Source organism: Rhipicephalus sanguineus, chromosome 1 (assembly GCF_013339695.2).
Source record: "Rhipicephalus sanguineus isolate Rsan-2018 chromosome 1, BIME_Rsan_1.4, whole genome shotgun sequence".
NCBI lineage: Eukaryota > Metazoa > Arthropoda > Arachnida > Ixodida > Ixodidae > Rhipicephalus > Rhipicephalus sanguineus.
In genome coordinates, this window is record NC_051176.1 from 186678943 (window position 1) to 186696324 (window position 17382).

The 17382-nt window shown below is 47.4% G+C and overlaps 1 protein-coding gene across 2 annotated transcripts in view; it reads left to right on the forward strand.

Moving 5' to 3' along the window:
* Positions 1-17382, forward strand: part of LOC119403765 (ras GTPase-activating protein raskol) — a gene marked incomplete at its 5' end in the record, with an annotated part of 185247 nt that overhangs the window by 77398 nt on the left and 90467 nt on the right. For both annotated transcript variants that reach the window (XM_037670599.2, XM_037670600.2), the window contains 2 exon segments: positions 14756-14821; positions 14905-15001. In XM_037670599.2, coding sequence (XP_037526527.1) covers positions 14756-14821; positions 14905-15001 — 163 coding nt within the window.

Here is a 17382-nt window from a genome sequence, read left to right on the forward strand (position 1 = left end):
AGCATCATCGAACGTAATTGTCTCTGACGCTTTTTGAAAGGAAACGAAAGGTTTCAGGGTGCCACATGCTCGCTCCCTATATCCTCCGTTGCAGACGTCAATAACAATGCCCGTCTTGGCGAGGAAGTCTCTACCAAGAATGATAGGAACCGACAGGCCGGGGAGGTAAGCCAGGCGTTGCCGCCTGACCCGTTTCTCCCACCGCACCACGAGCCGAGCGGCAGCGCCTGCTTGCGCCGAGCCGCTGGCGAGTCGGAAAGTCACATTACTCGATCTAAGCCGGATAGCGTTCCGACAGAGATGATCGTACACTTCGTCGCCAAAGAGTGAAGCGCTTGCTCCCGTGTCTAACAGCGCAAAAAACCTGCGCCGGGCGACTGTTAGCTCAATAAGTGGCACTGGCGTGTCGTTGGGTGGTCCAGTACGACAAGCCAGCGGGGCTAGGAGTTCATGTGTCTCACTCAGCACCGCTTTGTTTGCCGCCGGCCATGCAGTGTTGCTCACCGGCGGCCCCGCTCGTTTCCCGAAAGCGCGTGCTCTCGGCTTGCGGGTTGCCAACAATCTCGGGCGAAATGCCCCGGCTGGTTGCAACGATAGCAGAGGGTGGTCGGCCGCGCTCGGGCTTGGCGTGCTGTGCCTCGCGCCGTTTGGCCACCGTTCCTCTCTATCGGATGCTCCCTTCCGGATGCGCTCCGCTCTAGCGTCCTCGGATCGGTATGTCGACTCCGATTCTGCGTACCTCGGCCACCGGCAGCGTGTGCTGCTCGCATGGCGTACGTGTACGGGTCAAGAGCCCGGTCAGATATGTCCCAACCGCTACTCGAGTGCCCGTCACTGAAGGCAACTGCACCATTTCCCTGTGGACGGATGCGAACATTGTCTCCGTTCCACGCGCATCGCGGCTCAAGTGCCTGCGACGCTGGGGGTGGTGGCCGGTACGCACGTGAGGCGAGTATGTCCGCCTGTATGCGTTTTGCCTCCGAGGCCAGCTCGTCCAAATCCCTGAACTTGCCGCCTCTCAAATATGCTGCGAAAGTGGGGTGCGCTTGTCGCGTGACTCGCTCCACCTTCTCGCAATTTAGAGCAGAGGGGTCAGCAATACGATAGAGCTCGTCCATCGCCCTCACGTACTCGAGCAAGGATTCGTCCGGATGCTGAGTACGCCGCTCTAACTCGCGCAGCATGCGACGCTGGTAATCAGCAGGTAAGAATTCGTCGCGAAACCTCGCTCGGAATTCGTTCAGCGTGCTTGACCGGTGGCCGGTAAGTCGGAACCACCGGGCAGCCTGCTCAGTCAGTGATACTGGAACGACGCGTTCTAGCATCTCGCCATCGGATAACCCCGTTGCCTGCTGGTAAGTCAGCATGCGGTCAAGGTAATCATTGGCGCTGACTGTGTCGTGATACCCGCTGTAGGTGGGTAAGTCCACCTTTACGCTTGGTCGCGCAGCTGTGCTGGGCCTCAGCAGAGTGTTCTGCACGACACCCGTCAAAGTCTCAATCAGGCGCAAGGCATCCCTTAAAACCTGTGGAGACTCGCTCTGGCCAGTAAGGTCTGGCACAGGAGCTGATTGCGTTGAGCCGGTATGCCGCTGTGGCTCCCTGCTCTCCGCACGCTCGGACAAAGGGCTCGGCGTAATGTGCCTCGCGCCTTCGAGCGGACAATCTGACGGAGGGAGGGCCTCATGTGTAGCGCCACCCTCATCGAAGCAAATCAGATCCCCTTGGCTAATGTTCGCCGCAAGGTCCGACTGTGCGGTAGCAGTTACCGCCGCTTCGAATTGTTGCCTGTTGGCAGCCACCCTTGACAGCGTGAACAGCGGCTGTAAGTCAGCCTCGTCTGCTGCCATGGTTGTTCGTGTAGTGGCAGTCACTTACACAAACTACTCGTCCTGTTTAACCACTGGCCCCACGTTGGGCGCCAAATATAGGGGTTACTTAGTAACGAACAGATCCGCGCGTGCGAAACTGCCCCGTCTTTGGATCACACAGCGCACTAGAGGAGTGTAGTTACTCGCTACTAGGTGCTACGCAGCAGCCCTAACAGTCAGAGCTGTGACCCCCTATCCCGCGGTTCGCGTAAGTTGCGACCGCGGCGGGTTTCAGGCCAGTGGTAACAGAGACGAGTTCTTTGCCTGACACAGTTTATTGTGCCAAAAGCGCCACCAACGCAACAAAATACAAGGTAAGAACGAAGCGGCGGAGTAAGTTCCGCACGACAACGTCAAAACAACAACAAAATGGGAAGCACACGAGATTGATAGCGATAAGGTTCAACTCACCTCTCGTGGCTTCGCAGTCCGGCCCTGAGGCAGTAAGTTACCTCACAATAGACCGGGCGTTGCGCAGGGGGTGATGGCGTCTGGGTGGCTCCCGACTCGATCAAGCTGTGGTCGTCACCGCTGCTCGAGTTGAAAGACAAGGCGGTCCCCAAGAAAGCCGCGCGCGTCTCTTGGGGTCTGGAGAGGAGTCTCTCCAGAAAAGGGCAAGGAGGGAAAACGGGGCATCTCGACTTCGGCCAGGGAGCAGGGCGCGAAAGGCTGCGGGAGCGGCACAGTGCCCTCTCCCACGAACCCCTCTCGCCACTGCGCGTACAAACGTAGCGGGAAGCCGAGGTGCGCCGCGTTGAAGACAATGGGTTGCGTGTGCAACCCCACAACGTCAACAAACACAGTTAGGTTTGGCTTGGCTAAGCTACGGCTGGCAACGGATTGACATATGCGGTTTCGAGGTTACGGCAGCCGCGGCGCGGTGCGGCGGTGCTGCTGGCCACACCTGCGATGCGAGTATGGTGGGTTCAAGGATATGAAAATGAAAACAACCAAAATGGCGGCGTCAGTGGTGACTTTGGGTCGGCGGTTAACAGTAAAAAGTCCGGGAAATCGGATGGCGAAGGCTATAAGCGTCTGGAATTTCGGACTTTTTAATACATTGACTCTACGGGGAACTTGACGGTGCCACAGATGAATCCGGGAAATCAGGCATGTCCGGAATTTCGGGCGTCCGGGAAATCGGACGTGGACTGTATGGCCAATAATTTCCCCCACACTTCTCTCCCGGAGCGTGTTCGTTTTCGGGTCGCTCCGCCTGGCGCAATTCCAGTCGGCATTCGTTTTTCTCTGGCTGGGCAATTCTGCCTACCAGCGGGTCGTCAGAAGTTGCCAGAAAAAATTTTTAAATTTGTTCTGGAAGATATATGGGAGGTTTCTGGTTATCAGACGCCAAAACGAGACAAGGCGCCATCTTTGTGAGGACTCGACAGATCGCAGTGCGGGCGCTTGGGGACTTCACCTTCGGTTGCCATTTCGCCGGGCGTTATCTTTTAAAGCCCGTTCCGCCGTGCGAGATGGTGTGATTACGAGTGGCAGTGAACATAACAGCGCATGTCTCAAGTTAAGACAACGCAAACTGATGAGTGCGAGTGTACGACGTGGTATGTGATAGCCGCGAACAGCTGTCACTTTAGGGGACGCTTATCACTTTCGCGAGATTTCGCAAATCGTGTTGTACCGCAATTGTTACGTGCGCTGCGAGGAGTTGAGCTTGTTAAGCCTTTAGCGGGGTGGCAGTTTTCTTCCAACGGGGCGAGTCGCGCGTGATCTTGTGAACGTACGTGATCGTATCCCAAATGCGTGTGCTTGAGAATAGTATCACTTCTGCTCTTTTGCAAACCTAGCCCCATATTTCCAAGCGGCAATGCAGAAAGAACAGACGCTCATGCGGCGCAAAGTTTCGTCTGCCGACACGGCGGTAGCGTTTCTTTACCTTTACGCTGGTTGTCCCAGAGTTCGATTTTGCAATATTCGGGTTGTCTCGGGATTTCAGCACACGTGACCACGACGTTATTTCCAGTCAGGACCGGAACTAGCTGTCTGACCTCTGGCTGCCAGCGAGATGCCAGGTGTTCGGAAATGGAAGAGTCCCTCCATGTTTTTTAAGAAATAAATGTTTTATTGCGATAGCAATTATATGGACAGTCTCGGCTGATTTTTGCCGTCGCCGTCGCCGCCGTCATGCTGCATATATGTATAAGTATGTATATATACATCAATATCCCAAAGAAAAATAAATCAGAAAAATGCTTCCGAAGCGAGGAATCGAACCAGCGACCTCTAAATTCGCAGCGCGGGGCTCCAAGCACTACTCCACAAAGCGCACATCCCTCTGGCAGCTAACGGCGAGCGTTATATACACACCCTTTACAGTTTGCAGTCCTCCGAGACGGAGGCGCTTATAAGCGTTTCTTCATTACCAGCGAGATGGCGCTAGGAGCGCGCGGGCGTACTTAAAGGCGTCGGCCAGCTCTCTGGCTTCTTCTTATATTTGCGCAGCGAGAACCTTGCCCTTCCGCTGTCTGCTCGCGCGGGCGCTCGAACAAACTACCGCAGTGTTCATGATTCTCAGCAGATCTAGCTACGTGGTAGCTCTCACCGCGCATCGCGTGCGTGTAGCTAAAAGCGTTTCAGATGTCGTGCACGTAACGTACGTGTACTTTTCATGTTTGCGCATGAGAAGTCCCTACGTACGTGAAATTAAAACTGTCTAGTAGCTGCCGGGTAGTGATGGACGCACGGTAGTCGCAGCGCGTCCATCACGGGCCGCTTTTCGTGCTATTGCATTCATTGCTTCGCCCTTGCGGCGAAACTGTGACTTTTTTTGCCCTTGCACCTCAATATGGGCTTGTCAGCCTCAATTTTTACTCGATTCGGATCGTACGTTTTCCCGGTTCGTACGTTTATTTTCCGCGTTTTTTTTTTTTTCGGAAACGTATCAACGAGGTTCTACTGTACTTATTTTCTGATGCATTCGTTTTTTCGGACATTGATAATTCAGACTTATTAACGTTCCCTGTGGAGTCCGAATTATCGGTCGTCGACTGTACTGGGTGTGTTCAGATAAGGACAGACCAAGGGGGGTCCCGACTATTTTTTTTATTTTGCACGAAATTTTTTTATGAGCTGGGCAAATGTCTCTATAGAAAGGAATGAACCTTCGTTTTGCGGAAATTGTCACGGATTTCTAGGAAAAAATTCGCGTTTCACAACAGGTGGAAAAAGGCAATTCTGCAACTTTCAGATTTCAAAACTTTGGAGGCCTATCACTAAAAACTTAACGCAATGTGGACATCAGTGTTAATTTTTCGTAAATCTTCAGCAATAGTACTATCGGCCTACGGAAATTTAAATTTGTGTGACTGACAGTACATTTTTGAAAAATTGCCAAACTTTGATTTTTGAGCGGCTGCCTCTGGCTGACCCCAAATTCAAGGGTCTTTTTTTCGCAGTTTTCGCTAAAGCGCTGAAGCTGAGAATATTTCTCACAAGTCTACGAAAGATTTTTTGCTAATTAAGCAAAAAGTTATGCGACTACACTGCATATTTATTTCGTTATAAAATCCCAAAAATGCCATAATTCCAAAACTAGCGAAAATTGCAACATTTTAGGGTCGTTTTAAAAAAAATAATCATTACCAATTTTTATGAAAATGATGAATTATACCCGACCATGACTGCTAAATATTGTGCTGCAAAAATATGTTGCATTATTTTGTTTTAAGTGAGAAAATTGAGCTTATTTTAATACCCATGTATGGTCTTAACATCAATGTGTGGCGTTCTAATGATCAAATAAATTTAATAGACATATTTAGTTCGTAGCTCGCTTTTTTGGTTTTAATAATGACGATGGACCCAGCTTGTGTCTTTTTGACCGTTTTGAGTCACAGAAAAGCTGAGCTTGAATTTTCAGAGCTCTTCTGTCTGTATCCATACTACGGCACATTGAGGCAGCAGGCACGCGAGAGCGCGTACAGCAAGACCAGAGCGTAATTGAATGCCACCCGCAAGAGAGGGAAACAAAAGTACGTATAACAGCCAAGCACGCCGAGAACCTGTGACGGAGAACACATGACCGTCGTGAAATGCGAGACGCACCGCGGTGCGCCTGCAACGGTCGGCCCCAGAAAGAAGAGAGCGTTCCCCTCACCCCTGAAAAGAAGCTTTTTGGGTGTGTGCCGTATGTCTGTCTGGATAGTGAACTCGAAGAAAAAAGTCGTGTTGTTTTCTACGTGTGTCAATGATACAGTTTTTCATCACATTGTAGTTACTCTCGTGTCGTCCTCTATTATTAATAATAAGTTATCTCGTAAGCGGATAAGATAGAGATTGCGGAGTAAGTAAGAAGCCCACTGCAAGCAGCTCTCTTCACGTAAACCCTGGTGTCAAGACATCAGCTGCGACTGGCTACTGAACTTTCGTTATTCCACTAAGAACTTCCTTGGACGTTACCTTCACCCCAAAGCGAGTGTACCTTATACTCACTGTAACCTACTGTGTCACCGAGAGACCGCACTGTGGCACAGTTCTGATGGCGAAGTTTCCTGAACGAAATTGCTGCACCGACTACTTAAAGAGACACAAGCGGAAGATCAGGTTTCAAAGGAATTTCCGCAGTGTCAGAGACTTTGGAATTGACAATCTAAAGAAAGTGTTGGAAGCTGACACAGCGCTCAGAGTGCATGAATCGCACTTTGTGTGCCAGAATTGCTTTAGGAACTTTAAGGAAGACATTGAGCATATGGAAGAGGAATCCAGTCAGTCCAATCAGGGTTTCCAGACTACAGAGGAAGTTATGGAGAGCATTAAAGGGGTCATGAAGCACCCCTTGGGCTGATTGAAAAAACACATCCTGCGGAAAGCTGACACGGCTATGAACTGCTCTGCCAAATATTACAGTCGTGCGCGCCGCGTAATGGCCACAAGTGGAGCGCGAAGTTGCCGTTTCTCCAGGCACCCTCTTTTCAAACAGAGGCCGGTTCTCACTCTCGTCGGTGGGCGGGGCGTCTGTCCGCTGTACGTCGCAAGAGACATAGCATGCTTATTGGCCGATAGCCAACGTAAATCGAGAGCGGCGTTCGGATCAGATGCACTTCTTGCCGCGGGGTGCCGCCACTTGCCGGCGCCGCACTCCTCAGTACACGGTAGCCGCACTCGCGCAAGCGAATCACAGCGGGAGAGCGATCGCGTTTCATGACGCGCGCTGGCGTAACTTCTTTCCCCCATGCCATCCCTCCCTGTCTAGCTTCCAATGCGCTCGTCGGCACGAGAAAAGAGAGCAAGCGCTGGGAGCGTGCGCCAAACCCCCGTAACTCCGCTGGTTCTTGACGGATTCGAGAAATTTTTGCGGCAATCGATTCGGGAGGCAGTACACTCCGATACTGAGGCCATTAGATCATTACTTGGAAAAGTGGTTCATGACCCCTTTAAGGCAGTCGTTGGTGCCCCATCAGCAGTGTCGCCACTAAAGCCTCCTCGGAGTGTAAAGAATGGGAAGAGACTCTCGTACGCAAAGCGCAAGGCAGATGAAATTACTAGAGCTGCTGTAAGAAACATTCGATGCGGAATTCGCACAGCATACCGCATTAAAGACATTCCATCACAATTCAGTTGCTGCGCCTGTGCCAGCTGGAAGAACAACCTACACACAGCGTACATCAAGTGCACATCTTTTCGAGAGCGCTGCCGTCTGCTATCCTTGATACATCTGAGCCTAAGAATAAAAGAGGTGCAACGCTTCATTCCAGAGGCAACGAAGCACGTGATTCTAAAGGCCAGGAAGATAGCTGCAGAACAAGGTGTGTGGAAATTTGCACAATATTGTGCAAATTTCAAACTATGCCTTATTGGGATCAAAAATGCGTCGGGGTCTTTGATGTCGACTGATGATGTGCAGGCGCTCTGTGTGTGCACGCAGCCTAGCACCAAATGCTTCTTAGGCGAGTGCGAACAATGTCCTGTGAAGAATGGTCTCAGCCTGGGAATTCTTGGCATAGCACCGGACGAAGAAATTGTCTTTGCTACTTAATTGGGAACCAGGTGAACTAAAACCATGATGCCTCCAGCATTCCTAAAGGAATTTCAAAATGTGACCATGAAATGGATCCCTCATTACTACCTCAGGCGCACGCAAGCAAATGCCATACACGAGGAAAAACAGTGTTGTGAAAAGAGTTCCATTGTTTTCCACTTTGACTTTGCCGAAAATTGGTCCATCGTACTCCCAGACAAAGTACAATCTTACCATTGGCAAAGTACGCAAGTTAGCATCTTGCGTTGTATCGACAAGAAAGTCGACATGGAAGTACGCAATAATTAGCGGTGTCGTTTGCCACGACTCTGCACATGCTTGCTCGGCCTTGAGAAAAATCAAGGATCACATTGAAGATTATACTCCAATTTACACGAAACTAACACTTGTGAGTGATGGAGCAGCTGCCCATTTTAAGAACCGCTTCCAACTGCACGAATTGCAATGCAGTCAGCTTCAGACAACCAAGTGGCTTTTTTCGGCAACGGGGCACGGCAGAAATGCCTGCGACGGCGTCGGTGGCCTTGTCAAACACCAAGCCACACTACATAATCTGCGTTCACCCGCCACCGAGGTCATTCAGTGCGCAAGTGATTTCGTTACTATTGTAGCCAGTAAACTTAAAAAGATTTTCTTACTGCATATGAAGAAGAGTGAAGTGGGAGCCTTCAGAGAACTGAAGAAGGAGGAATGGAAACTTGCCAGACGGGTTCAAGGTATTCAGGCAACCCACATGTGCAAACACATGAAATCGGACCAACGGAATTTCCTGTACGTAGCGCGGTGCGCAGACACAAAGTGGAAGGAGTTGTGAATCTGCAGTGTGCAAAATTTGATTGCCCGAATGGATATTACTCATTCCAGGTGACGTGAATAAACTATTTAAAGCGCAACATGAACTTGTGCTTCTTGTAGATTCATAACACCCTCATTCCCACCATCTCAACCCGTTTCTGCAAATGATAAATTCGTCTAAATATTAAGACCGCAACGGTCTTAATATTCCCATACAATGGTAATGCTCGAGCCACCTGTACATTATTGTAACCAACTCTAGTCCATAAATTTCGTTGCTTGATGGAAGAAAATCAGGGTAAGTACGCAGTTGAAGATGGTAACACGAAGACTTTTATTATTAATAAAGTATAGGAAGATATTTTTGCAGGATTTTCATCGAAATATGGCCCTCAAGTAGTCTTAGGGCAAGTTATAATCATTTTCCTTAAAGAAACAAACGCGAACCTCACATTTCGGGCCCCCTTTCTCTACCACCCAGTAGCGAGCAATTCGGTCTAGGCACACTAACGCAACTATAACATTTTCCCGTACTTTTAGGGAAATACTAGTTAAATCTCTTTTGCGTTGATACGTGGTATGATGTGAACTAAAATGGTTGATGTGCAGAAAGATTTGCACTCTACACCACGAGCTTTCATTTCTATGCGCTCTCGGGTGCCGCCTGCCTCAATGTACTGGTAGGGACACAGACAGAGGAGCTCTGAAAATTCAAGCTCAGCTTTTCTGTGACTCAAAACGGTCAAAAAGGCACAAGCTGGGTCAGTCGTCATTATTAAAACCAGAAAAGCGAGCTACAAACTAAATATGTCTATTAAATTTATTTTATTATAAAAACGCCACACATTGATGTTAATACCATACATGGGTAATAAAATAAGCTCAATTTTCTCACTTAAAACAAAATAATGCAACATATTTTTGCAGCACAATATTTAGCAGTAATGGCCGGGTATAGTTCATCATTTTCATAAAAATCGGTGATGATTATTTTTTTTAAAACGACCCTAAATGTTGCAATTTTCGCTAGTTTTGGAATTATGGCATTTTTGGGATTTTATAACGAAATAAATATGCAATGAGGTCGCATAACATTTTGCTTCATTAGCGAAAAACCTTTCGTAGACTTGTCAGAAATATTTTCAGCTTCAGCGCTTTAGCGAAAACTGCGAAAAAAGACCCTTGAATTTGGGGTCAGCCAGAGGCAGCCGCTCAAAAATCAAAGTTTGGCAATTTTTCAAAAATGTACTGTCAGTCACACAAATTTAAATTTCCGTAGGCCGATAGTACTATTGCTGAAAATTTACGAAAAATTAACACCGATGTCCACATTGCGTTAAGTTTTTAGTGATAGGCCTCCAAAGTTGTGAAATCTGAAAGTTGCAGAATTGCCTTTTTCCACCTGTTGTGAAACGCGAATTTTTTCCTAGAAATCCGTGATAATTTTTGCAAAACGAAGGTTCATTCCTTTCTATAGAGACATTTGCCCAGCTCATATAAAAATTTCGTGCAAAACAAAAAATAGTCGGGAGCCCCCTTGGTCTGTCCTTATCTGAACACACCCTACAAAGGTTTCACAGAGTGGAGACGGCAAGTATGTGCATGTGTGATTTGGAAACACACGCTACCTTTTTTACTCGAAACTAGGTCAAGCACGATTATAGGTCGGCCCGTATATATTCTGCTCTCTGAGAAATAATAAAAGATGTTTGAATATAGGTTGACCCACATCTTTTGAGAAACGCAAAAATTGGAACATGACACACTTTCATTTACAATAAGCATGGCTTATTTTCAGTTGGAACACTCAATACCTATAAAGTTTCAGATTTCCACTAGCTAAAGCGTGGCTTTTGATATCTATTATCTCAACTGTTAGTGGCAACAGAAACACCTGCAGGGATCGTAGCTTTATGGATGACGCCATTCTCATTTCCAGGGCTTTATCTATTGACAAAAGATCTTGGCAGAGTGTGCAGCTACGGTGGCTGGGTTAGAACTGTAGTCCAGTAGTAGGCAGCATTCACGGAGATCTCCAAATGTTCTTATTAGAGTTCTTAATGCTATCTTTCCTTTTTCTTTTTGTGGTGTATAATTTTAGTGCAAATATAAATATGTAATGTACCAGTGTAGCTGGCGCTGCTTGAACAACGGCTGGTGCGACAGTGGAACTCCATTAGCGCGTTACTTTTGCTCCCCTTGATCGCTAATATAATTCGAGTTTCTTTGGTCACAAATACAGGTGTCTAATTATGCCTAACATTTCTGATAAGAAAAGGTCAGTCTATATTAGAATAAATGTGGTATGTCCCATGACAGTGGTGCATTCCGATTTTTAGTATGCTTCACCACACTATTTGTGTGTGCCTCACTGCTTAACACCTTCACATTGCGGCGAAGCTGACTTTTGGAATCTGCTATGATCGCAAGAGAATCAGCACACAACAGTACTGGCTCAAGGCTGTGAGATAATCACTCATGGAGGAAGGAATACTAAGGAGAGGCCCTATCGTATTCCAATGCATTGCGAGAAGTGTGGCGGAAGTGACGTCAGATTTATGGGGCAAACAAACCGGTATGGGGCAAACAAAACAGCAGACGCCCCGCGGCGTGCTCTTCGCGGTGGTTAGCTTCTGCGCAGATTTGTAGTCCCGGCGTAAACTTAGCGCGTATTGTGCGGTTCGCACGCAGTAAAATGTTGCAAGCAGACGTTTACCAGGCTGTTCGTGCGTGGCAGGCCCGAGCGCTGCATGCTGAAATTCTTCGTGGAGCGTTTTTGTGCAACAGTACAGAATACAGTGATTCCACTCCTGCGCCAACTGCGCCAAAGTGCGCCAAATTGTATTTACTGCACCATCCTGATAATATCGACGAAATTTGCGCCAAACTGCGCCAAAGTCTCGGGTATGGGGGCGTCTATCACCGGCAATCGCACCGCCGGCGCGTCAGAACATGAGCAGCTCGATCTTGGGGCTGCCAATAAAGTCGCAATCATGGACCAAGAATTATTCTGCTGAATAAATAGCGCTTGCGCGTGCGTTACGAGTAAGCCACGATGCCATGCACGGTGCCGATGCAGCTTCTGTTCTGCAAGTCGGCTCGACAGCAAAACGCGCTCTCCGCAGAGGCTCGTGACGTCTAGGCCTATCGGTAGCGAGAAAGTGCGACGGCGATTCATTGGCGGACGTCGTCTGTTCCAGAAACGCTGCTGATAGCTCGTTTCAAGCGTCGCATGTCACGTAGGGAAAGCAATGTTCAGTAATAACTACATGAGTGCCGCTAAAATGTCTGTCACTTCTGTTTCCGGACATCACGGAATGAAATCTGGGATCACTCGCAGTAGATATATGGGACAATGTAGAATTTTTCTTGCTTCGCGTTTATGGAAGAGCACGCGAACGGTGGAAACGCGTTGGCACTTTTCCTCAGATATACTTTATCCATGGATCTTCTTCCAGAACAGCTTTTTCGTAATTCCTTCCGCCAGCATGTCTGATTTTGTAATCACTCTGCAGTAAATACCCCCTAAAAGGCCCTGCCCTTTCGAGTTCACGTGCTAGGGTTCCAATTCGAATTGTTTGCTTGCTTTTTTAAAAATGTCATCTCATTAGTAAAATCATATCTCCTGGTCGGAGCAGCCGCAAATGCGCAGCTGTCAGTAGCGGGCCCGTCGCTGACGGCCCAAAGTGAAGCGGCTACGCCATGTTACACGTCCGCCCCTCGCTTTCGGGGGTCAATAGCTAACGGTTAAAAAAACTCAGTTTCGCTTAAGAGCGAAGCAATGAATGCGATACCAAAAAATTGTATTGTGAGACGAAGTAAGACTAGCAGCTAACTCTTTTGGATCCGATCTCGCGTAACTCAACAAAACACTAGTTTAAGGGAATATGGCCGCTCCAAGAACCGAAGCGTTTTCTTGCTCTGAGTTCTCTAAACGCGAAGTAAGCGTTGAGAGCACAGCAAGTTTACAAGCCGTCTCCTGATGCCTCGAGATAGCGCGCGCGCAAGCGACTGCGCCCTTCGAACGATGCGCTCCCCCCCCCCCCTTCCGCTCCCCTGGTGTCCCTTCATGCTCCTTACGAAAGACGGGCGGGGCGTTTCCTCTCTGTTTGATGAGCAGTCGACGGCAGGCCCGCACGCGGGAAGATGTTATCTCATGCGCTGTCCGTGCGGCGGAGACAGACGGCCGGCTAGTTTAATCTCCGCTTCAGCCGCGTTCGTCGCCAGCGCTCGCGAGCTTTTACCCGCGGCTAGAATGCGCGTGGTGATGTTATTAATTTGGACTTTATACGGAAAATTACGGCAACGTTGACGGCAAAAATCCGCCGAGAGTGTCCATATAATTGCTATCGCAAGGGTCATTGTACGGGGCAGATTTTGCGCCCCCCTCTTAGGTGATAGGGCCCCCCCACCCCCTGTGCGCACGCCTATGCTCCTGAGTTGATTTTTTCCATGAGATTTGCAATGAATCGAAATATTTATAGCCTTCATAAGAGCCCCATAATAATACTCAGGTGCTTGAATGTTAATGCAATATGCTTCCGTATTGCACTCCAGGATGTATAATTCGCTGCTCCAAAGTGCTCCCAGATGCAAAATTATCTGCTCCAAAGTGCTCCAATATGAAAATTTTGCTGCTTCAAAGTGCTCCAAAACGGAAATTTTGCTGCTCCAAAAATTGCTCCAAATCAGAAGTCCTCGATAGCATCACTGAGAATACCGGTACGTGCCGTGATCAAAAACGTTCAGCCCCTGCATCATCGTATTTGAACTCACCTAGCAGTGACTTACGCGATCTGCTGGGCGTTAGGCCTTCTCTTTCTCGTAGCCCGATTTCCCGATCTGTTGCCGGATTAGCGGTTCTTTGTTCGTGTATATGGAGTGAGCGTAGTAGCTATTCGGCGCAACGCCAACTTATAGTTGCCGTAACTTCACGTCGAAAAGAGGACACCGCTGTATTGTATACGCGATCGTGCACGTAAAGTTTGTAATTCCAGTACGCACACGACAACAAGCACGCAGCGAGCGCACAACGCACAATACATACATCACGTAGTCCGATAACAACAACATAAGTTTATTGCCCTTTCGTTGGACGACACAGCCTCTAAAAACATACGATGCCTTCGGCGCATGTTACATACGGCGCATCAGACGCCAAAAACAAAAGTTCACGTGTGTTCTGAGTTGACACAATGAGTAAGAAGCAACAGAGCGCACATCCGAGAGCTTCGCATGCAAATACCATGCATTAGTGATCAGCAATGAAGCGAACGTGTATGTACACATGAAAAGTGACGCCCGGTACTTTCCTCAGAGCACGCGATTTGCACCGGGTATACGCAACCATACACAACAGCTGGGCATTGCGTAGCTTTCCTAAAGAACACACACAAGGAGCAGCATGCGTGAATCGACTGCGCCGCGGCGCCGGCGCCGCTTGCACGGCGAAAAAAAAAAAAGGCTCGAATCGCGCATGCGCTTGCAAACGACACGGCGGAAATCGCGAAATGTTTCGAGGCTCCTTCGCTAGGAAGCGATGCGGGTGTTTGCGATGCGGAGGCTTCACGAATGTGACGTCAGGGCCTCTCCTTATTTTTCCTTCCTCCATGTAATCACTTCAGCAACGGTGGTGGCTTCAGTTAACATTGTTTCTTATTTGCAGTCAATTCAATTTTATTTCCAGTATGTACATGCTGGATGGTTGCGTTGGGTTAAAACCTATTAAATAGCTTGACAGAACCCAACAACCAGACCAGGCAAAGCAGAAGACCAAAAAAAATTGGACACAGAGGAGTTTCTACATCCGAAATTTTAATTATCCTGATGCATTGACTCTGTGGGGCATATGGTGGTGACAAATGGTGTCCAAATTATCAGGCATGTCGAAAAAGTTGGGCATCCGAAAAATCTGTATTTGATTGTATGATGTTTCATCAGTGATGAGTACTTTAGCAAGCTGACGTAGCTGTAGCCTGTGTAAACAAGCTTATATTCTAGCCTTTTGGGAACAGCTTTTTCTTTACGTGGTGGAGACTGCATCAGAGACAGTAGTGATGTGCTCCTGTTTTTATATCTGTGATATGACTTTCAGTACCTGAAGCGGGATTTTGGGCCCCTATGCCGGCTCCTGGAACCTGTACTCGGAGTTCGCCTTAAAGTAGGTTTTGGCACTAGTCAACCTTTTTTTATCGTCACTTGTAAACATTGTCTACAATCTGTCATGTTTTGATCCCTTTATAGGAGGAAATAGCCACAGGCCTTGTGAGCATAATGCACAGAGAGGAAATGGCCCAAGAGTTCCTTACTCAACTTGTCATGGCTGACCTTCAAGACCTAGGTAGGTCGCACTACTCCTGAACCTTGTTATAAGAAAATGGGATGCAGTTAATCTCGATTTTTTTAGACTCCCTAAGGATTAAAAAATCATTTGAAAAAATTGAGTGGCCCAAAAAACAAAACGAATGCATGCTTTTTAGTCTATTCAAGTGAGCAAATCACGACATCCCTGTCTGAAATTGTTCTGAATGCCATCCACGCATTCTTACCTGCCAGTGGCCTAACAGTGCACTAACTGCAAAGTGCAAATTTGCATCTCCTGAGCAGTGCCGCCAATATCAACAAAGCAGAGTGCATTCAGGTCCTTGAAGCCCTTGAAAATCATTGAAACTGAAAAATACATTTTCAAGGTCCTTTAAAGGCCTGGAATTGTTGTCTTTCCTTGAAAACCCTTGAATATCTTCACAAATTCAGTCTAATATTCACTATGTGATCTGCTTTCTATTGTGAACAAGCGTTCCTTTGGCAAACGCCCCATTTTTAAATAAATATGTAGATCAATAAGCAGCCATGAGCACACATGTCCTGCTTTGTATTATTTGTGCAGAACTCTAAACCGCACCGTGACAAAAACCAGACATGTTAAGGCTCAGTGACCTTCATTTTCATATTTACGCTGCCTATCATTCATTTGATTTCCCTGCCTGTTCGTCTGCTGTGTCCCACTTTCTTTTTACTTACCTCATGACAACTTGACTCTGCCTCCAGCACTTATGCTGTTTTTTTCTCCTCTATCTGCCCCTGTCGAATGAGCAGCAGACAAAGTGAAACTACTGATGATCAGTTGATATTGTACGATGAAATCAGCAGCTCCAACAACCGGTCAAACCAGTGACATGCGGGCACAGTGTCGCTGGTTGGCCGTGTGTGCACGCATGTGTGGTTGGCCGTGTAAATAGAAAATTATCATCATCATGAACCGGCACACGCTGTCTTCTTTGTTGTCGTCTTCTGCTTTGCTCCCAGAACACGTGCACCCATTTCTCTGGCGTGGGATGCAATAACTCTGATAGGCGAGAGAATGAGTACAGAGAGAGAGAAAGAAATAAAGATAGAGAAATTCTTGGCGAGAGCAAGCATAGCCATGTATGGTACAGTATAGCAAGGGGTGGGAAAGAGAGAGGTGAGAGGGTAAAAGCTTAGCCAAGCCAGGACCAGCTAGGTGCCCAGCAGCTCTGCTGTGACCCAGCCTTATGCGACTTAGTGCAGAGTGCGCTAATTTTTTTTCGAGCTCAACTGTATTTATTGTAACGTAACTAAGCAATGTGTGCACGCATATTCTAGTGTCTGTAACTGCCTGAAGTTAAGAATACAAGTTTCATTGTGTTCTGTCAACTCTGGGTTCTGATATGGTCTTTGGACTGCCAGCATTCGCCAGTGCACCGAAGGACCTACTACTAATTGTTCCGTGCCTTTGTGGAGTGCTTCGTTGTACAGATATGTCGCTTCCTGGAATCCACCCAGCAGCTGCATCCCATTCAAGGGATGTGACAAATATGTAATTAAAACACAATTTTCAAATAGACGAATGTAATTATAGTCTGTTGTATTAAATGCATGCACTTTGCTACCTGTGGGTGAGCAATGATTTCTGCTCCAAACCACAGTTTCTCTGCTCCTAATGGGGAATCTTTCTACTCCAAAAGCTGGTCCAAAACAAAATTCACTTCCATAACTTCTTATCGGGTGAAAGCACCACAGGATTGGTGGTATTGTAGCTAATTCATCGGTAAGCATTCTGTTAATCGTTTTGTAAGATGCCTGTGGGTAACAAATGGTTGCTACTTGATGCTCAGCAGAGCATGAGCATGGGATAATGTCGATGATCTTTGACAAGAAGGAAAACTTGTGGTCCATGAGGAGCTGGTGTGGAGCGCTGTGGTGTAGGATGAGGGTGTGTAAGAGCAAATACATGTCTCTGGCTTGTCAAGTGGGCTGGACTTGTTTAATGGAAGAATACAGTACTATAATTTCTTTGATACGTTTTTCACAGGAACTGGAAAATCAAATGTATAATGAAATATCGTATTAACCAAAGAGGTTTAAAGTTGGAGGAAAATATGCATACTTGGTTAGCAACTCACTTTTATTGAGCAACATTGAAGTAGCTGGTCAGTTGGTGCTGCACTTTCTTCTTTTAATGTCTAGGAGTAAATTCTTCTGAAAAGTGAAAAAACACGCTGAAGTTTGCTCACTCAGCTCTGTATTTGTGACGAAGCTGTGCAAAACCGACGCTGCTGTGGCCTCAGTGGCTCTGAGATCATGGTTTGTTGAAGTGTGATTTGAGCTAGTATACTGAAAAATAAATGTAGGATATCTAGATATATCGGTAAAGATGCGCTTTTGTGGTTGTATTATCCAAATTTGGGCAAAAATGTGGTC